The sequence below is a fragment of the Phoenix dactylifera genome, chromosome 13 (assembly GCF_051530095.1).
Source record: "Phoenix dactylifera cultivar Ajwa chromosome 13, Ajwa_hap1_PhDact_Kaust_v1.1, whole genome shotgun sequence".
Classification (NCBI taxonomy): domain Eukaryota; kingdom Viridiplantae; phylum Streptophyta; class Magnoliopsida; order Arecales; family Arecaceae; genus Phoenix; species Phoenix dactylifera.
Window position 1 is genome coordinate 679,876 of NC_143202.1, and position 22,289 is coordinate 702,164.

Genomic DNA, 22,289 nt, shown 5'->3' on the forward strand with positions numbered 1-22,289 from the left:
ATACTTCATATGTTTACAGGAGGCGAATATGATTCATTGCACTCAAATTAGATGATCTAGCCCATCTATTTTTAGCAAAAATAATAAAAATAAAAAACCTTTGGCAATTTTATTTTCCTTATACCACAATCTCAATCCCGATATAAATTAAGTAGTTCATATTTTTCCTCAAATTCTAAACTTGCCTGCGCGCGCATTATGGGCAACAACCTGTTCCACGCGAGGCACGACACGACGGCATACGCTACAAAAACAAAACGAAAAAGAATTACGAACTCTTATAAAACGTTAGCTTACAAATTCAAACACCATTACGGCAGCAGCAACGACGCTCCGATACTTGACGTATCGAAACGACACGAGAGAGAAACCAAAAAACTCGACGGTCCAGCCATCAGACGGTCGAGGCGAACCCCCAAACAAGGAAATATATACGAGAAGACAACATTAGATGGACCCAAAACAACAAAAAAAAAAAATCAGAACATGAGGATTTGGAGGGAGTCGCTCTTCATGGAGTGGCAGATCGGACACGCGTCGACCATCGGTTCGCAGTCCTTGCACAAGCAAAGGTGCCGGCAGGGGAACAGCAGAACGCACACGTCCCTCTCCTGGCACATCTTGCACGCCCTCCGCAGCAGAAGTTCCTCGTTCGGCCGCGCGGCCGCCGCCGCCTCCCGCCTCTCCTTTTCGTCCTCGAAGCAGCACGACTGCGCGTCGTCCGCCGGAAACGTCGCCGCGCCCTCACCGTCCCCGTAGCCCTCGCAGGCCTGATTGCAGCCGGCGCCGGCGGAGGCCATGTTCTGGAGTAGTACCTGCTCCAGGCTCGTCTTGAGACTGTTAACGATGGCTTCGTTGTTCTTGGCGACGTTGAACCAGATCTGGTTCTCGGCGCTCATCTGCCTCACCTTCTCCTCCAGCTCCGCATTCCGGCGGCTCGCGGTCTCCAGCTCCACCTCCTTCTCCCTCAGCCGCTTCGCCACCCGCTCTTCCACCGCCGACACCAGCGACCGGCAATACTTCTTCCGGACCGCCTCCAATCCCGATCGAAGCCTCTCATTCTAATCATCACAACACATCGAACCGACGTCAGAACCCAACAAAAAAAAAAAAAAATCAACAGAAATCAAGAATCGAGGAGAGGGATCGGATCCGGTACCTGGAGGCGGACGAGGGCGTCGATCTCGAGGTTCTGGTGGTACAGCTGGGAGGCCAGTTCTTGCGCCAGGGGGGAGACGACAAGCGGCGAGGCGGCGGCGGAGATGGAGACGGAGTCGGGGCGCCCGCTGGTAGAAGTCCCGGCGGACTCGATCAACCGGCTATGCACGTGCGACAGCTGGGCGGCGACGGTGGTGGGGGCTTCGGCAGCGTTGTTTGGCTTCAACGGAAGCGCGCCGAGATTGAGACTCGGGTAGTGGAAGACGGGGTTGGGATGGGGCAGTACCATGGTCTCCTCCTCTCGGATGCGCTTCCGGGGCCCCGAGGCATTGCACGTCAACTCGCTCGTTGGATCGCTGAACACCGTACAGTTGTTGAAACCCTGCTGCTGCCCTGCTGCACCAATCACAGCCGTTCAATGAGCCCATGACCTCATAAGAGACGAGGTGGGGAGAGCAAAGAGGAGCCCGGAGAGCTCACCGAGATGAGTGTAGCCGCCGAGGAGACTCCCGATATGATGGTGGCGGGTGCGATCTTGGAGCATCTGGAGGTCTTCCAACACGCTGTTTCGAGACCTGGAGAATGGAGTACTGAGAAAGAGCGAAGGATGTTGTTGTTAGGGAAGGGAAACCAAAAGGAGGGAGGAAGCGAAAGAAGCGCTCTTAAATTAACGAATCCCTGGGGGGCGCGCTCACCTGGAACGGAAGTCCGGGGAGAAAGCGTCGGATGGGTACTGGGCTTGCACGGCCATTGCCCGGGCAATTCCGATATCGCTGGGATTCGATCCTTTCTTCTCGTGCGGCCACCGGGCAAGAGAGACAGGGAAAGAGAGAATTTTAGTCGAGACGCGGGATTTAGGGTGAGAAGGGCGAAATGGCTCGAGGAAGGTATAGGGGTTGGTATTTATAGAGGGATGGACGATGGACACGTAAGACAGCAGGTGCGGGTATGAAGAAACCAACAGGTCGTGGGGGAGGCAGGGATTGGAAAGCGAACGGACTGGTAACTGGTCATAAATTAATGGTAAAGATGGGCGGTCTACCCTTCCAATCTATGGACGGTAAGGGAGTGATCGTGGCAACGGACGGTCAAAAGAGACGTGATGATATCCACCAAAAATAAAAAAAGAGGAGGGGGCATAATTAATTAATTAATTAAATTTCTTAAGTGGGATTAAGCAACAGCGAAACGTTTGCAGGGATGTACGTGAGTTAGGGAGTTCATTGCCTAGTGACTTGAATTGGAAATGGATATTCTTAGGAAGAAAATTATTGCCATTTCTTTCCATTTATGAGAAGAAAATTACAGGACTCGCACGCCTTTTCATCCTCCTCCAGCTCATTTTGGAATCACGGGGACAGACTTTTTACGTCACCCTTGATGTGAGCAGCTATTTTTGGGGAGACCTACCCTGCCACTCCCATGACCGATTCCTTCGCCCCGGCATTTATCTCGCCGGTGCCACGCATCCAGCTTGCCATTCTTGCGTCTTGTCCACAGCTTCCACGCCCTGCAGCGCTGGACCACATTAACAACCCCACCCGAGAAGCTCACTCCCCTATGGCATCTGACGCATTCAATGGAAATAGCGTGACCGAAACCAATTTTTAAGACAGAGAGCGAGATAGATTTCACACATAAATCGAGCGGTAAAATAAAACCGATCCATGCTATAACCGTTACGTGTGCGAGTAAAAGTAAATACTAAAGCGGTGAGAGAGAGAGAGAGAGGGGGGGGGAAGGAGGGGGGATCGGGCGAACGGACCGACCTTGGGAAACCCAACTTGTCCACGTCACCGCGGGCTGAGGCACGGCCAGCGTTCCACGCCTTCGTGCCTTGGCCTCTACGGAACTTGACCCAGGACATGACGTGGCCCCTGTCGGGGCGTCACACCTACTCCTCCCCAGTCCTCACCCTCTCGGTCCCCGTGACAAGGGAGCAAGCCAAAGTATGGTGGCATCCGCATTGGTGGGCTCATCGCCTTCCCTCCATAATTCCTCTGCTCTGTTTTCGTATCCTTTTTGTTACGATTCGATGACGAGGCAGGGTTTGTGGGAGGGTTACCGGTACCATTCACTGCCACTGCTATTACACTAGGGGCAGGTTGGAGCGCTGTTAGTGTCGGGTCCTGGTGTGACCAACGGCCCCTGACAACAGTGTCCCCCACTCCTCTCCTATTATAAAACTACCCTTCCTCGTACGCCGATGCACTCTTGTTTCCCAAGCAAAGAGACCCAGCTCAAACAGGAAAGGAGTGCTTGCCTTGTAACCAGAGCGTGTGCATATATAAAATGTAGGGCCACGACTCTTGGTGAGTGGGGGCTCTTCTCCAAGGCGTCCGTACTAGCTTTTCTTTTTTTAAAGAAAAAAAAAAGAGAAGGGCGAGGCCGGGATTCTCTTTTTGCCTTCAGAGGTTACTGTCATGGAGTCAATTTTTCCTGCTATCTATATTTTACTTTTCCTCGTGCAGGGTTGGGGAAATTCCTCCGTCCACTCCGTTGCTGCTGCTGCTTGCTGCCGCCGCCGCCGATGACTGCACCCCGCTGCTTGCCGTAGATGGCAGTAAAATAATTACCTCCTCCGCAAGGGCGTGAACAGAGAGGAGAGGGGTGGGTGGGTGGGTGGCAGGCAGTTCGCGGAGTGCGCCAAAAGGCACGCTTGAGGACACGGCGGTCAAGCCGCGGCCCCCGCTTTCGGGAAGACCGCCGCGACCGGGACGGAACGATGAGGCGACGGACACCGTGATGGATGGGTTGGGTCAAACGAGGCATCCCAAAAGCAAGCGCAAACCGCCCCTCTCCCTCCGCTGTAAAATTTTCTGATGCTCTCCATCCCTTTCCCCAGAACATGAAGATTCGCACCGTTCGAAACATATCATATCACCGCATTCGCCCTCCGCCACCTTTCCATTCCTCTTCTTCTTCTTTTTTTTTTAACTTACTCACGCTCGCACCGCATAATTTCTTATCCCAAGTCTACGACGCGTATTGATTGCGTCGCTCTAATTTAAGGCATGATACATGAAGGCGAGAGAGAAATTTGAGATGCTCGTAAAAAAGCCTCGACCAGCATTCAAGATCAAGAAGTGGCCAAAAATTTGTTGAAGAGATGGCGCATATATAACGTTGAAATAGATGACCATGCAATGACTAATGAATCACATGGCTTAATTTTGCTTCGTGATTAATTTGTAGCACCAACTATGGCTGCAAGTCTATACTTGGAGAAGTGATTTGGCTATTAGAAGAGCACTGTTTATTAAGATTAAAGAAATGTGGTTGGTAACCATAATGTATGTCTTTCCTCACTAAACAAAGTATACAATTTTCTAATCAACCAAGATCAATAAACATGATTGATTGATATAAGTATAATTAACCTATCTTAAATGATGGTTTATTGCCATGCTTGACTTACAGTTCATTATAGTTTATCGATCATATCAACTTGTGCACCTAGCTATCTCAATAAAAATTAGTTGGTCATCGACTAATACGATAGAAAATGGTCAACAATATTAGATGGATAAAAGATCGAATTAAGTAATATTTTCATAATACTTGGAAGGCTACGTTTGTCTACATATCACTCTTACAAGAGGCCACATATGGATATATATGCTAAAATTAACTTCGTAAAAAATATTATTTAGATTAAAAAAATTAGTCATGCAAAAGGTGACCAGAAACTAGCAAGTACACGAAGTTATCAAAATGAAAAAACCTCCCAAAGAAGATAGTTATTGGTAAAAAATAACTGCCAATTTGTAACATAAAAAGAGAAAAAAGCCTTTATTCGACATGATATAGGACTATCCTGGCATGAACGAGCTTCTATATTTCTCCTACGTACCATGATGAGTATTGAGAAGGTTCTACAAATTCCTACCCTTGCCTAAAGTTCTCCAAGATGAAGTCTCATCCCACCTTAGAAAAGATGACCGAGCATCAAACGGATTTTACATTCTTGGTTCTTATTGACATATTTAGTTCTTTGGCATGACAACTATTCCGTCCTGAATAATAATACATGTGTTGCATCTAATTATTTTCCTTTAATATAATCAATCTTTTAGTGGCTAGTTTCGTTGTTGGAAGTGATAAGTCTCCTTATTTGCGTGCTTTCTTAGCACAATTTTACTCCATAAGAAATTTTGAGTTCCTTTGCCAAGGCAAAGTCCACCCATGGCTCTTGTCAAATTTGGTACACCAGCAAAGAATAGTTTTCCAAAAATATTATCTATATGGAACTTGCTATCCCACGCACACACGCTCACGAGTTCTCCTAACTTAAACGCATCTTTGGGGTGAATGATGGGGAGGTAGAAGGGTGACTTGAAGTTGGCATGACTTGGCACCCGGGCATTTTATCTCCGTCAGCATCACAGTCACCCATGCTGCGTTCTTTGATAAATCTATATATTGGCCCTTATTGTACATATATATATATATATATATATATATATATACACACTATGTTTTTTGTTCCTTTCAAACAAAGGAGGGGAGCAAGGACTCCCAAGGTCTCACATGCAGATGGAATCCATGTGTGCGAACCACCGAAAGGTGGATTCCGGTTTCCATGTACATCCCTTCCTTCTCTGTCCCGTTCTCCATTAGCTGACGTAATCCTGGACATTGCTTTTCTTGCCAACTATCCATCTATTAGGAGTTCGAGTTGAACCTTTCAAATGGCCAAGCTTCCTTCCAAGAAAATATATAGGATAGTAAAATAAGAAGCTACAAATGGGAGTGGGGTGGGAAGGGACAAACAAGTGATGTGGCTCTTGGAGATGAGGATGGAGAGCAACAACCAGGTCTTGACTTCACAGCGTGCATGCGTCAGGGTTCGGATGAGTTCCAGAACAAAGGACTCTTATGCCTTGGCTCCGTGGTTTTTCCATTCACATGCCCATCCATTATTCCACAATGGTGGCTCCAATGATGGCGAGCATCGAGTTAGCCTGAATGGCTCCAAAAGCTGAAGGGCTTTTGACGTGAAGGGAGATGGAATCCGAAGTTGGCCATGCCTGCATGGCAGGCGAGGGTCCACTACGTTCCCGGTCCGGGGCCCCGCGCGCGCTGTTAGGCCAACGGTCGAGGAAGCCCGAGCGAGCCTTCATTCGAGCTATAGACCAAATCATCTGACGTTGGACCGGATGGGTATCGATTGAGGATATTGAAGACCATGTGAAACGGATCTTTTACAAAATCTCGTCACCTTTTCCCCAGCCTTTAAGGTTCCACTATTCTAGTTATTTCTAGATCGTTGAGTGTTTTATGTTGACACCTACCAAGGATGGTGTTTGCTGGCACCTGTTGTCAACCACTTCAAGCACCCGAGATCCCGGATTGCTTCACGTATCTGCTTATTTAACTATTTCCTCTATAGAATAAGTAGGGACGAGTTCGAGAGTTTTATTGTGAGAACAAGCATTTAGTTTGCCCCATAACAGGGGAAAGAAATCATGATTTCCGTCAGTCGTTCTCATCTAAGTTGGTAGGCATATATTATGCCCCGGGATATCCCGCATTCAAACACGGATGATGATATTTTCACCATATGATTTCTTGGAAGAAAAAATTTTGACATGAAAAAATCTCAGATCCAAAGACAAAGATATGTGGCCTTGCAGATGTTCCGACAGTTGAAATGGTACTCCCTGTCGTTACTCTATATGAAAAAAGAAACAATGCTAGTCTGATTAAATACCTTGGTCCACTTGGCATGGACCGATTTCAATTCACAAGGAGGATTTGTGGTCCATCGATCAGCCATATTTAAGATGGAGGATGGCTTCCATTGATTGGGGTTGGAAGAAATAGTGAGGGATGGACCGAATGGATGACAAAGTACCAAAAGGCCATATATGATGGATTTAAAACTTCAGCACCTTTTCTTTTTCTCCATTTATGTAAAGGTTGAAGATTCTTAGTTTTTCTTTAGAGTGTTGGGTGCTTTATGGCGACATCTTACAATAGTTGGCTAATGGACATCGTGAAAGTAGAGAATCTTTCCGAAGTTATCAGTTGGGTCCATTAATTATTCGTCATGCACTGCTCACGCGGGAGAAGGTTTTATGGTTCCCAAGTCAGCAGTCACTCCACCACCTTGACCTCGATATATATATATATATATATATATCCTACATTCTGACATCCGCTTCTCAATTTTGATGATGTAAATTGGTCAGTTTATTGGAAAAGCTCAAGGAGGCGCGTTCTATTGCATAGATGACAAGGATTACTTTAAGATGCCTTTTGTTTTAAGCTATCACCGAATTATATAAACAACGTTTTTTATATTGAAAATAAATGGATGTGCCTGAGCCAGCATTCTAACCATTTCTAATTCATGCTGGGCATGTGTGATTCATCCGTCTTATAAATAAAGAAATAAATAAATAAAATAGAGAAAAAGAAAGGGGGTGTGCTAGAATGAATATAGATGACTAATTGCGATGCCCAGTCATAGATCTTGTATTTATAGTACTTAAAAAAAAAGGACATAAAAATGTTAGAAAGCATACTTGATATGGGTAAATATAAAATCACAAAATCATACATGGGTAACTCATCATAAATGAAACCAAGAATGGTTCGATTAGCCCATTTAAGATTAAGGAAAGTTTATCCGAAAGTGACGTGTTTTGGATCACCCTGGCCAGAGTCCCATCGTCGACAAGAACACATGATGTGCAGGGTCCCACCATGGGCTGTGTGGGACCCACTCTCTCTCTCTCTCTCTATCTCTAGCTATGAGGTGCATCCGATCACAAGAGCACCTTGTCAGGTGGTGGCCCACTCCCCTCCCTTATTCTAGATGCCAAGGGACACCCCACATCATTTCAAGCATCAGCTGTCTGGGTTGGAATGATTAAAATGGCCCATCCATTCCCTTTCCTCCTTCAACCTTCGGCTGGCATTCGGCCATTTGTGTCCACATAGATTCACATATATGGGAGTCCAAGGGGCCCACCCCTGAGAACGAGGTGCAAATGTATTAACTTTAGCGAAGTGTGGGATAAAACTCATGAACTCCCTCTTTAATTTCTCCTGCAGCGGCAGATGCCGTTCGGTTCATTGGAAGGCCAGCCAAAACTAGTGGCCTGCGGTCGTTGGCGTGGGTCGCTGCCATTGGCCCGGAGGCCATCGTTTTGTGCTTTTGCTAGCCGACCCATCACGTACGGGAGGATGGAGGGGGCCACAGCCCATCAGCCTCGCCTCTCGACTTCTCCCAATAAGTGGCAGGGCAGGGCAGGGCAGGGCAGGGCAAAAGACCGAGGATAGCTCTTTCCCCGCCGTCCTATCAACTCCATGGACTACCCCCGCGGGTTAAACAAGAAGGACCCCAGTTATCTCACTTCACGGTGGCTTCCACCATTACAAGGAACCCAAGGTAATAAATTATCGTACAAGACTCTTCCTTGCAGCCTATAACTGAATCATTGATAGGCCGAACTGCAGGACATAACAGCTAGTCTAAATAAGTAGAAGTTTAGCTTGGAAGGGGAAAAAAAAAATAGTAAGATCTTGTGCAGGAAACAAGTGCAGTGTTAGAGCAATGCTGTGGCTGCCCCAACTAGGGTTCAAGGAGAAACTGGCTGGAAAGATGCACGTCGCTCGAAAAAGATAGACGACTTCAGCAAAACGGTGGCCTTGGGTATTGGAAGGTTTTTCTTTTCCTTGAATCTAAAAATTGACGGATTTGAAATGGTGAGAAGAACGTGTGAGATTAATATGAGACTTGCATGTTAAGGAGGGGACCATAAATTGATTAGCCAAAAGAAAATTGATGATGAAGTGCCCTGTTTCCCTTAAAAGAGAGGGTACGACAATAAGAGTGATACAGGAGATTTGATTTATGCTTTTCAACTATTGGTTAATTTTTTACCCTCTAAACTACGATATCGATATAGCGAATCGATCAATAAGAGTTCACCATGAAGCCTCCAACTGATCGGTCAAAGTTCACCACGTGATCGACCCTAGAGGAGTACGGAGAGTTCTTCAAATTTCAAATTCTCCCTATAGCTGGTGGCAGCTCGACCATAATCTCGAATGGTTTCCATAATTATGTGACAACAGGCCCGCACGTGACCTTTAAAGCGTATGATCGGTTACCAAAAATGGCCCATATGTACATTTGAATTCCTCAACGACAGGCGCTGACCCTTGCCTATATCAATTATTTCCGGAGAGACCTCCAAGTAAGTGCTCTTGAGCTCTTTTGTACCCTTGTGCTTCCATTTGCCACTTTCACAACACCTTCTCCATTTTCTAAGAGTTCGTCTAACTTAAGCATCTGACATTTCCTTCGCCGGACACTCTCCAACAAGAGAACTTCTTTATTTTTGCTGTTTTAGGTCGGATCTAGCATCAGAGCAAGCGTTCGAGCATGGTCTCCTCTGTCCAGCATAACCTTAGGAGTGACCGGCATCGAAGCCATCACAATTCAAGAACAATAGCCACCGCATTACTATCTCGAGGACACATCGCAATCTTCATCTAACTTCCATGGTTTGAGTAATCGACCATTAAAACACTCTAATAGTTCACCCAGCTTGCACCATAGTCAGACCAATTCCTACTACCGAATGTTCCACCAGATTGAAAAACACAGGCATCACTCTCGCCTGCCCAACAAGATACTCTCATAGAGTCCAATGGCTCTCTATATATAGAGCCCTTAGAGGGCTCTGTCTCCACCGGAGCTATAGGCAGCACCTGCAGTTACTGCGGAGTAGTTTCAACTGCTTGTATAACAAGTTCAGATGTTGATTACCATCGTTCAAAACCTAAAGTAGGCAGTCGGAAAAAATCAAGCAACAGTACCAGCAGGTTCGCGAGCCAAGCGACCACGGCGTTCCGGCAGAGTCAAGCCACCACTCCCCTCAAGCCTAGAGTCAAGCGGGGTTATTTGTCTTGGCGGTTTTATGTCGGATCCGACATCTAAGCGAGAGTCCGAGCATAGTTTCCTCCATCGAACATCACGTCAGAAGTGACCAACATCAGAGCTCTTACCATTCGAACATAGCGATCGCCATATCACCACTAAGAGACACATTGCGATCTTCATTTGACCTCCATCGTCTGAGCAGCTGACTATTCGAGCATGCCAGTAGCTCCACCAGTTTGGCATCTTGGTCAAGCCGATTCCCAGCAGTTGGAAAAAGATCAAAGCAGCTGCTTATAAAATCTCTATATGTAATGGCATCAAAGATGTCCAACAAGGGACCCATTCAAATTCTTCGTCCAACTTGCGGTTTCCTGTACCGAGTTCACGAGCGGGTCACACCGATGGCTTGATCGAGACCTCCAAATTCCCAAACTAAATGGATCTTCTAGGATACGATCCGAACATTTCTTTAGGTTGAGAACCTCGATGGCTGCAAAATTTTTGACCCAGCCATTCCATGCCATTGCTTGTGGGCGGCTTGAATGTTTGTTGTGGATATTGTATTCTAAGATGGCGGTGGGACCAGCGGAGTTGAATGGAAGATGGTAGGTTGGGCCATCTTTGATCCTTCTACTTGTGCTTGCTTCACCATCCTCCACCCAAAATCTCATTATTCCTGTCCCTTTCGTATCTAGTATCTATCACCCCTTGTCGCGACCGTTGTTCCCTAGCCTACGTATTCCATCTCATTTTCACCTTTGCCTTCAGATTTCAAAAAGAGTTCATCAAAATCTATATATTGAGTGCACGCAACACACGCACACGAAGGAAAAGTTGTGCACGCATTTGATATCTTATTCCCACTTGATAGATCTCTTAGTTATAAGGCAATTTTGGTGGTCAATCTAGGCATGAACCAGACATAGCTGGTGGGCTCGCCATTTGGACATCCAATGTATGAAATGAGTTAATTAGACCTGTTGGGGGAAAAATGAATCCATACTAAATATCTATATGGCGCAACAGCACATAACATGATAAAGCCAATTGCTTTTCATCAAAAACTCAAATTGAATTTGAAGCCAGATAATGCCAATATTTCTCAAATCCAAGTTCGCGAACAATATCACACATACCTCATCAACCCAAAAAAATTTAAGAGCGACCATCATTTCTTTATTTTATAAGCATGAAACATGAACTATAGATTTATAAAACCAAAAGTTCCTTGCAAGATTTGAAAGTTAGGTCATCTGATTTCTTTCTTTCTTTCTTTCTTCCTTTTTGTTTGTTTGCTAGACAGATCATCTGATTTCTATTATAGAATTTGCAACCGAGGTTTTCAATTAAAGCACCATGCTGCAGGGAGAGATGAAAAAAGTAACATAGGAATCCCACATAGAATGGTGAAGGTGAAACAAGGAAAATATGGTGGTGGGCCCTATCACCATTCTTAGGCCTATCCTGCCCAAGCCAATAAAACAGTTGGGAGTTTATTCTAGCCCGAGTCCTGCTCCTCCCCCTCTTCCTTCCTTCGAGAAAAAGCTAAAAGCTGTCCACTTTAAAGCAACCGGAACCAACAAAGCAAAACCCCTTCATTTCTTATATATATATATATATATATATATATATATATATATATATTATTTTTCCAACTCTTCCTCCCACATCATCCATCCGTTCCCAATGTCATCCTCGTCTCTGCCTTTGCTTCCATGCTCTCCCATCCTAGAAGCAAAAATCATGTGGAGGGCACCATAAAATATCATGTGAGACAGGGCTCTTATTTTATCACCATAGAAAATCTAAAATTTAAATAAGAATAAAATTTCTTCTACAACCAAAGTTCATCAATCTTGTAATTTTTTTAAAAAATACATGCATCAAGAGAGATTGTTCTTAGGAAAGACCGTCCTTATCTTTTTTTTCTTCCTCGTCCAACCTCTCCATATATCTTTTTCTTTATCGAGCCGTCTATTCCATCCATGAGGTCTTTCTTCTTCTTCTTCTTCTGAATTTCTTTCTCCTACAAATTTCTCTTTTTAAAAAATCTCCGCATCTAAGAGTTCACAGAATCAGAAATAATATGTATATAATTTCTTATATTAAACAAAGATAAAAAACTGTGTGTTGATACTGATAAGCACTATGTTCTTAAAATTATGTATCAATTTACTTATAAGTATATATTAGTTTGCAAAATAATTAATTTGCTTGGTGGGTATTATCTCACTATACAGTATCTATTAGTAAAAAGTAATTATCAAAAACTATGATCGATTTATCTTAAGATATATATTAGATCACTGTATATTAAATAAACTTGCAGCATGTATCAAAAGTTAAAAAATATATATCACTAATCAAATATAATATTTTAAAAATTATATATTAATTTATTTAGAGGTGCATAAAAAATTTGCTCCATATTTTTTAAGCCGCCCATATCATTTTCGTCCCATCCTCAACGGGCTTCATTCTAAATTGTCGTGGGCCCCATGGCCCCCTTGGTCCACGTAAAAGAGCCCGGCCACAGGAGATAAAAAGATGCTCCCACGTCCGTCTCAAATATAAAAGAAATGCATATCATGAAGAGAATTGGAGCAAGACAGGGACGGATATCAGCAAAAAGGAAAAGAGGAGAAGGGGGTTCTGATGTGACCAAGGTGGAACAGAAGGGAGAGAAAAGAGAGAGAGAGAGAGAGAGAGAGAGATCTCCATCCAGCCAAAAGGTCATTAAAGTGCCTGTGGGCCTCTATTCCTTTGTATGAAAAAATTCTTATCGATCACCATCTAGACCACCATTTCTTTTCTTTTCTTTTCTTTTTTCTGATGAAATTTCTAGTCTCCCATTGCTATGTGGCAGTTATCGATTAATTCAAGAGATGGGGGATGGATGGGTATTGATGGGTTCCAAGTTTAGTACTATTATTTCACAGGTGTTCCACCAGGAGGGTGAATGGAATATTGGATTTTAAAATTTACTTGCACTATTAAAGTCCTTCTGAAATTTATTATTTTTTCTTAAAAATACGTTGTTACTTAAATATGGAAGAAAATATTGGCTCCTTGCATTTTACGAAATATCAATGGGCCAACAAATTTTAAAATATAGAGATACAATACTCCATTGATTTTGGAGTTTTATTTGAATAGCCCACTTAGAGATCTTGGGTCTAAGTCGCCTCTTCATGTAGCAGAATTTATTAAGTTCAATAGAAAGCTTGGAATTGAAGTTGAAATGGATGCACCACATCTTGTCCTTCATTCTAATAACATGGATGCTATTATTAATTGCTGACCAAGTCTTGAAAATATATCCGAGACTAAAATATATTTGTATTCTTGTATTGACTTGTGCAATGCCTCAATATTTTTCTTCTTCTATATGAGGGAGAATTTTTAAATCATAAATAGAGTTCCAAACACTCTATATAGTTGCACATTAAAGATAGAAAAATGTAAAAAGGAAATGATATGTATCCTAAGTTTTCTCATCTTCGTCTCTCTATAGTGAAGTATTATTTACTCTAATTTTCGGTGTGGCTTTGCTTTCAAAATTAAATATCGTTTCTCTATTTCCATGATCCGCGCTCGGTCAATGAAACATTAGAAATATTCCTCAAGGATGACAAAGACAGATGGGAGAATGGCTTGTCAAGTTGGTCTTCCGGCTCTTGCATGAGCCCTGATTTTCCTGACTTAGCTAAATTTCTCTTGATCCTTCCAGCCTTCTCCAGAAAACCTGCTGCGAAATTTAATACTTTTATAGATTCATTTTCACGTGATGTTGATTCCTGCATGCTTTTAATTGTTTACGCGATCAATCTTAGAACGGAATCCGGTTTCAAGCATCACATTATCAATAAACACCTGTCTTTGATGGTGTTATTATATATATCCCTGTCATTTCACCACACCTCCCCTCTCCTTGGTCATTTTATAATCCGAAAGGGATCCCCTACCACCCTCCCTGCTCCTCACATCAATGTTTTCAATGTGAGGCGTGAGTTCTCGCCCCTGAAGCAATTGTTTGTCCCCATTTGCTGATATTTAGGAGTTGGATGTCTCCTCCCACTTTCCCCACATTCAACCCCACCCAGCCCGTGGTCCAAAACACAGCGATCCCCTGAATTGTGACATGGGTGGATTTCAGATATGGCTGATCCATAGAATTCTTTGAGGACATGACATGGACATATACCAACCATATGATATCGTCCCCAATTACATATCCTTTCGGACGTTGATATCTGTTGGGGGAATAAGGTTTTTCCCCCAAATGACACGAATGCCCCAAAGAAGCCGCACAATCGTCGACCCTGGAAGGCCGAAGTCGGCACCCGAACTCGGAACCTCCGACCTAAGAGAAACCCCAATGCCCGAGGCTTACTTTTGTCAGCCACCTACTACGGCTATACGTCTCCGAGGTCCGGCCAGAGACCGTACTATGACGCCCCTCCGGCATTTATTGCGCATGACCGCTGTGATCCTCCGGCACACTCCACAATAAATATGGATCTCCGGCTTACTCCACAATGAATGCGGATCTCCGGCTTACTCCACAATAAATGCGGATCTCCGGCTTACTCCACAATAAATGTGGATCTCCGGCTCACTCAACAATTAATGCACGTGACTCCTATCATCTACGGACTCCCAGCTCTCCACGGCAAATAAGCACAGCAGAGTCTAGTCAACTGTGATAAGTCTCTGATCTCGGCCATACCTCCGACACTGATGCAATAAATTCGCCTGGTAGCGTGCTAGTTCGGGTTGTACAACGCCCTCATCGCCGACATCAGTGCAATTATTCGCCTGACCAAGCGCCGACCTGAACGACATGCCGAGCCGTACTACGGCTTCGCCCCGTTACATCGCAGGTAAACCGACCCCCGGTCTATAAAAGGGGGTTGGAAAATCGATACTGAGGAGACGCACCGTTTACCTCTACTCTACACGATTTGCCCCCTCCCTGACTTGAGCGTCGGAGGGCCGGCGCTGGGAGACCCGGCCACCGGCTCGTGTGCAGGCACCCAGATGGAGGACGCCGCCCACTGTCGGATCGTCGCCCAGCCGCGGGAATCAGCCGCTCCTTCTCGCCGATCGCCCCAGACGGAGGACGCCGCCCGTCGACGAACCACCGCCCCGCCGTGAGTAACCACCTCCCGCTCCCTCTCCTCGACCGAAGATTGCCCCCGGGTCCAATTTCCAGCAACAGTTGGCGCTAGAGGAAGGGCCCGAGTAGCAGTCATGAAGTTGAGAAGTAAGGGAGCCTCTAACGTCTCCCGGCGTCCCCCGCAAAGTCCTGGACACTCCGTCCAGAATTTCCCAACTCCAGCTGACCCAGGTCCTCAGGTCCAGCTGGAACAGTTCAATGCCCTGGTACAGCAAGTCCAGGCCCTGGCCGCCGCCGTGCAGGGCCTACGGCGCGTGGAAGCTTCATCGGCGCTTCCCCCGCAGGCCCAGGCCCCGCCGGAGTGTCTCCCCAACGGCCCGGTTCTCCCCAGTCAAAATCTGCATGGCTCCTCCAGAGCCAACAACGGAGAACGGGCTACTCCCCGTAGGGAGTTACCGAGAGAAGGTTTCGATCGGAGACCCCAACTTTCCGAGGCGGAGTCAGCCCCGGACTGCCAAGGGCCGGCGCAAACCACAACGACAATCCCACGGGTGGGGGAGCTCGACCGAAAAGTTGAGCATCTGGAGCGCCAGATTGCGGCACTCCACGGCAAGAAGGCAAGACAGGAAGGGGACTTTGAGTTCACTGCCAAGTCCCCCTTCTCCCGCCAGATCGAGGACGAGCCGGTTCCCGTGAGATTCAAAATGCCTCAGGTGGAGCCCTACAGCGGAATCACCGACCCCCTCGACCACTTGGAGAGTTATCGGGCCCTCATGGCCCTACAAGGGTCCTCGGAGGCCATACTCTGCAAAGCCTTTCCAGCGACCCTCCGAGGGACCGCTCGGCTTTGGTTTTCTGGACTGAAGCCGAACACGGTGTCCTCCTTTGAGCAGCTCGGCAGGCAGTTCGCCACCAACTTTGCTGCCAGCCGGCGCCAGCGACGGACATCAGACTCCCTCCTGGACATCAAGCAGAAGGAGGGGGAGTCCCTCAAAGAGTACCTGGACCGCTTTACCGCCGCCACATGGGAGGTCCGCGAGCTAGACCAGTCGATAGCCATGTCGGCTCTGAAAACTGGGGTTCGCTCCTACCGATTCCTCTTCTCCATCGAGAAGAGCTTCCCGGCCGACTTCACCGAAATGCTGGCCCGAGCCCGGAAGTATGCCAAGGCCGAGGAGGCAGTCGCCTCCAGGCGGGGAGCAATCGAGCCCGCCTCTAAGAAGCAGAAGAAGCGCCGCGAGGAGCGCGGCCGACAAAGGAGCCGGTCTCCCCGCAGAGAGAAAAATCTCCCCAGACTGAGGAGTCCGCCCCGTCAGCAGGGGCGACCTCAGCAGAGGACACCTCCTCGTCCGAGGTCTCAACCACGGCCCCGGACGTACCAGGCGAGGTACGAGAACTATACACCCGTCAATGCTCCCCGGGCCGAGATCCTGATGGAAATTGAGGGTCGGGACTTCTTCCGACCCCCGCCTCCTATGCGAGACACGGGATTTCCCCGAAATACCAGGAAGTATTGCCGCTTCCACCGAGAACGTGGGCACGACACGGAGGACTGCTTCCAACTCCGGGACGAGATAGAAGCGCTCATCCGACGGGGAGTACTCAACCGGTTCGTGAGGAATCGACCTGAGGAAAGAAGGCCGGCGGAGAATGTCGCACCAACCGAAAATCCAGGCGACAACAGGCCCATCGCCGGCACCATCAACATGATCAGGCGGGCCTCGGCAGGAACGGCCGCCCAGGGAACACCCCCGAAGCGCCCACGTACTGATGAAGTCATCTCGTTCTCGGACGAGGACTTAGAAGGGGTCGAGACCCCTCACGATGACGCTGTGGTCATCTCCATGATTGTAAATAGGTTTGATGTAAAGCGTGTCCTAGTTGACAATGGAAGTTCAGCCAACATTTTGTACTACCATGCCTACCAAAAAATGGGGTTGACAGGAAGACATCTCCGGAGAATCAATGCCCCGCTAGTCGGGTTTACCGGAGATGCGGTCTCGGTTGAAGGTGAGGCTAGCTTCCTTGTCACAGTTGGCCTCGCCCCCCGGGAGAGCACTGTGAGGATGGACTTCTTGGTGGTCCGTCTGCCCTCGGTCTACAACGCCATCCTTGGGCGCCCAGGGTTAAACACCCTTCGAGCCGTGGTTTCAACCCGCCATTTACTCATGCGGTTCCCCACCGGCCAAGGAGTAGGCGAGGTCCGCGGAGACCAACTGGTCGCCAAGCAATGCTACATGGCGGCCCACACAGTGAAACAACCAGCTGAGGCGCCAGACCGCCCGACGCGCCCCTCACTCCCCATAGAAACCCTCGATGCAAGGGACACCCCCTGGAAGAAGCAAGTAGAGCCCGGTGAGCTCCTTATTCAAATCCCACTACGAGAAAATTTTTCCAAGCTAACCGTGCAGGTCGGCTCCGGCCTCGGCGCCCATGAGAGGGATCGCCTCGTCAGCTTCCTGCGGGATAATGCCGACGTCTTCGCCTGGTCGCCCGCGAACGTGCCAGGAATTGACCCTGAGGTCATGGTCCACCGACTTCAGGTGAAACCAACCAGCAGGCCTATAAAGCAGAAGAAAAGAGGCTCCGCCCCCGAGCGACAACGAGCTGCGGCCGAGGAGGTGGACAAACTCCTCGGAGCCGGCTTCATCCGGGAGGTCTCCTACCCGGACTGGCTCGCCAACATAGTCCTCGTAAAGAAGGCCAACGAAAAATGGCGTATGTGTGTGGACTACACCGACCTGAACAAGGCCTGCCCAAAAGACAGTTTCTCCCTCCCGAGCATCGACCAGCTCGTCGACTCCACCTCGGGACACCAACTGCTAACTTTTATGGACGCCTTTTCAGGATACAATCAAATCCGAATGGCGCCAGAAGACGAGGAGAAGACGGCCTTCATCACCGACAAGGGCACCTACTGCTATAAGGTGATGCCCTTTGGCCTGAAAAACGCTGGGGCCACCTATCAGAGGCTGGTCAGCCAGATTTTTAAAGACCAGATCGGCCGGAACATGGAAGTCTACGTGGACGACATGTTGGTGAAGAGCCGAGCGGCGGAACACCACATAGCCGATCTCGACGAGACGTTCGCCAAGCTCAGAAAATATCAAATGAAACTCAATCCGGCGAAGTGCGCGTTCGGGGTCACCTCAGGCAAGTTCCTGGGTTTCATAGTGACCCAGCACGGAATTGAGGCCAACCCGGAGAAAATCCGGGCACTGCAAGAGATGTCGCCTCCAAAGACAGTTAAGGAGGTGCAGCGGCTCGCGGGGCGGGTAGCCGCCCTGGGAAGGTTCGTCTCTCGGTCAGCCGAGCGTTGCCTCCCCTTCTTCAAGAGCCTCAAACGGCCGAAAGACTTCCGGTGGACAGAAGAATGCCAGCAGGCCTTTGAAGATCTTCGGAGCCTTCTGGCTTCTCCCCCGCTGCTCACCAAGCCCCGGAAAGGCGAGGTCCTTTACTTATATCTGGCCGTCTCCCCAGCCGCAGTGAGCTCAGTTCTCGTCCGGGAAGAGGACAAGCTCCAAAAGCCGGTCTATTACACCAGCCGGGTTCTCAGGGATGCCGAGACCCGATATTCTAAACTTGAGAAGACCATCTTCGCTCTCATCATCTCGGCTCGGAGACTCAGGCCTTACTTCTAAGCCCACACGATAGTTATATTGACTGACCAGCCCATGAAGCAAATATTGCAGAGGTCGGATCGTGCGGGGAGGATCGCCAAATGGGCGGTCGAGCTCGGGGAATTCGACCTCGAATATCGGCCCAGGCCGGCTATCAAAGCTCAGATACTCGCCGACTTCATCGTGGAGTGCACCCTTCCGGACGACCCCGACCTGCCATCTGGACCCGCGGAGGAGGCCCCGAGGCAGCCATGGGTCCTGCACTCGGACGGGTCTTCGACCTCGGGGGGTAACGGGGCCGGACTTATCCTCACTAGTCCAGACGGAGTGGTGGCTGAGCAAGCCCTGCGCCTCGAGTTCCCGGCCTCGAACAATGAGGCCGAGTATGAGGCCCTGATCGCCGGGCTCAAACTGGCGAAAGAACTAAACGTGGGAGACTTGACGGCATTCAGCGACTCCCAGCTGGTGGTGAACCAGGTCCAAGGAGATTTTGAAGCTAAAGAGCCATCCATGCAAAAGTATCTCCAAAAGGTGCGGGAACTCATATCTGCCCTGAATTCTTTCAACATTCAGTACATTCCCAGAACGGAAAACCTCAGGGCAGACCAGCTATCCAAGCTGACAAGCTCCCGCATGAGCGAGCTTCCTAAGGGAACCGCGCTCGAGTATCTTCAGACCCCCAGCACGGAGGAACCCGAGCCTACCATGTGCATCGGCTCCGAGCCAAGCTGGATCGACGGGCTCGTCTGCTACCTTCAGGACGGAACCCTACCTCATGACGAGATGGAGGCTCGCCGAATCAAGCGCCAGGCCCCCCGATATGTCCTATACGAGAACAGGCTCTATCGACGATCATTTACTTCCCCCCTTCTCAGATGCCTCCGCCCCTCCGAGGCGGACTATGCTCTCCGAGAGGTCCATGAAGGGATCTGCGGAAATCACCTGGGGGGCCGGGCCTTGGCCCATAAGATCCTGCGGCAGGGATATTACTGGCCCACACTCCAAAAAGACGCAACAGATTTCGTCCGCAAGTGCGATCGGTGCCAGCGAAACGCCAATATCCAGCGCCGACCTTCAGCTCTGCTGACCTCCATCATCGCCCCCTGGCCGTTTGCCCAATGGGGGATCGACATCCTGGGGCCCTTTCCCCTCGCCACCGGACAGAGAAAGTTCCTGGTCGTCTCCATCGACTATTTCACCAAATGGGTCGAGGCCGAACCTGTCGCCCGGATCACCGAGCAAAGGATGCGGAATTTCGTATGGAAGTCTATAATCTGCCGATTCGGACTACCCCGTATCCTTATATCTGATAATGGTCGACAATTTGACAATATTCATTTCAGGGAGTTTTGCTCTGGACTCGGCATTGATCATCGCTTCACCTCGGTTGCCCATCCCCAGACAAACGGGGAAACCGAGGTAACTAACCGAACTATTTTGCAGGGACTTAAAGCTAGGCTTGATCGGTCCAAAGGACAGTGGGTCGAGGACTTGTACAATGTCCTTTGGGCGTACCGGACCACGTTCCGACTACCCACGGGAGAGACCCCCTTCAACCTAGCATACGGCACTGAGGCCGTCATCCCGCTGGAGATCGGCCTGCCTTCTCCCAGAATGGAGCATTACGACCCCGACACCAATTCTTCCCAGCTCAGGAGCAACTTGGACCTTGTCGAAGAAACGAGAGAGGTCGCCCGGGTTCGCATGGCGAGATACCAACAGCGAACGGCCCAATACTACAACTCCAGAGTCAAGCCCAAGCTCTTCAAAGTAGGGGACCTCGTCCTCAGGAGAGTCGAGGCTTCTCAACCGACCGAGCAAGGAAAGCTCGCCCCAAATTGGGAAGGGCCGTATCAAATCGCCCGGGTACAACGACCAGGGGCGTACAAATTGAAGTCCCTGGAGGGGACTCTGATCCCACGAAGCTGGAACTCCGAGAATCTACGGATGTATTACCAATGAAACCCTAAGGGGTTCAAAACAATCAGGACAATGGACTCAGCTCCTTTTTCTGCAAAAATTTCTCTCACCTTGATAACTGTAATCCTCTTTTAATATTGGGTCGTCTGTGATCCTCAGATTCCCCGGCCAAAATCGGGATGCCTCGAGGCTCGACCGTAGAGTCCCAAACTCCCTCGACCTCGGGAAGAATCGCAAGACGACGAAACGTGGAATGGAGCAGGATTCCTCGACTAAGGCCGAGATGCCCCGAGTGTCGACAGTGCGTGCCCAGACCCCTCGACACTTCGGGAAGACGGGGTAGTACCTTCGCGGCCCCCCGTGGCGCTCATCACCAACAACGGGGTAGTACCTTCGCGGCCCCCCGTAGCGCCTCCTCAACTAAGGTCGGGATGCCCCGAGGGTCGACCGTAGAGAACCAGACTCCCTTGACCTCGGGAAGGCGCCGTGAGGGGTGGAAAGGGTGGCTCCACCTGGGGCGCCACGAAGTGGACCCCCAGGAGCGGTCGACGATCCCCGATCCCCGAAGCGAGCGATCCCTCGACTAAGGTCGAGATGCCCCGAGTGTCGACAGCGCGTACCCAGACCCCTCGACACTTCGGGAAGACGGGGAAGTACCTTCGCGGCCCCCCGTGGCGCTCATCACCAACAACGGGGTAGTACCTTCGCGGCCCCCCGTAGCGCCTCCTCGACTAAGGTCGGGATGCCCCGAAGGTCGACCGTAGAGAACCAGACTCCCTCGACCTCGGGAAGCGTCGCAGGTCGACAGTGCGTACCCAGAACCCTCGACCTGACGAACGATTCCTCGACCAAGGTCGAGATGCCCCGAGGGTCGACCGTAGAGAACCAGACTCCCTTGACCTCGGGAAGGCGCCGTGAGGGGTGGAAAGGGTGGCTCCACCTGGGGCGCCACGAAGTGGACCCCCAGGAGCGGTCGACGATCCCCGATCCCCGAAGCGAGCGATCCCTCGACTAAGGTCGAGATGCCCCGAGTGTCGACAGTGCGTGCCCAGACCCCTCGACACTTCGGAAAGACGGGGTAGTACCTTCGCGGCCCCCCATGGCGCTCATCACCAACAACGGGGTAGTACCTTCGCGGTCCCCCGTAGCGCCCCCTCGACTAAGGTCGGGATACCCCGAGGATCGACCGTAGAGAACCAGACTCCCTCGACCTCGGGAAGCATCGCAGGTCGGTAGAGCGTGCCCAGACCCGCCGACCTGACGTATGATCCCTCGACTGAGGTCGGGATGCCCCGAGGGTCGACCGTAGAGAATCAGACTCCCTCGACTTCGGGAGGTACCACAGGTCAGCAAAGCGTCCGCGGACCCGCCGACCTGACACAAGACCCCTCGGCCAAAGTTGAGGTGCCCCGAGGTCCGACCACAGGGTCTCAAACTCCCTCGACCTCGCAAAGAGCTACAAATCAATAAAGCCTCCCCAAGCCCTCTCAACCTCGGCGGGTGCTGTCGGGTCCGTGAGAAGCCCGAGCCCCCTTAAAGTCAAAAATGACTCCGCAGGTCGACGAGGAAGGGA

General features: G+C 49.3%; 1 protein-coding gene across 2 annotated transcripts; it reads right to left on the bottom strand.

Moving 5' to 3' along the window:
- Positions 1-260: 260 nt before the first annotated feature.
- On the bottom strand, positions 261-3,631 carry LOC103712352 (BOI-related E3 ubiquitin-protein ligase 1-like). 2 transcript variants are annotated; one of them, XM_008798849.6, is made up of 4 exons: positions 1,854-3,631; positions 1,639-1,748; positions 1,160-1,554; positions 261-1,061 (listed from the first exon to the last, which is right to left on the bottom strand). In XM_008798849.6, exons 1-4 carry the CDS (start codon positions 1,907-1,909, stop codon positions 480-482), a joined length of 1,143 nt encoding a protein of 380 aa, XP_008797071.4. In that variant the 5' UTR covers positions 1,910-3,631; the 3' UTR covers positions 261-479. The 2 variants fall into 2 exon arrangements, with proteins under 2 accessions (XP_008797071.4, XP_008797073.4); XM_008798851.6 differs by having other exon boundaries at positions 1,160-1,551; positions 1,854-2,038.
- Positions 3,632-22,289: the final 18,658 nt, after the last annotated feature.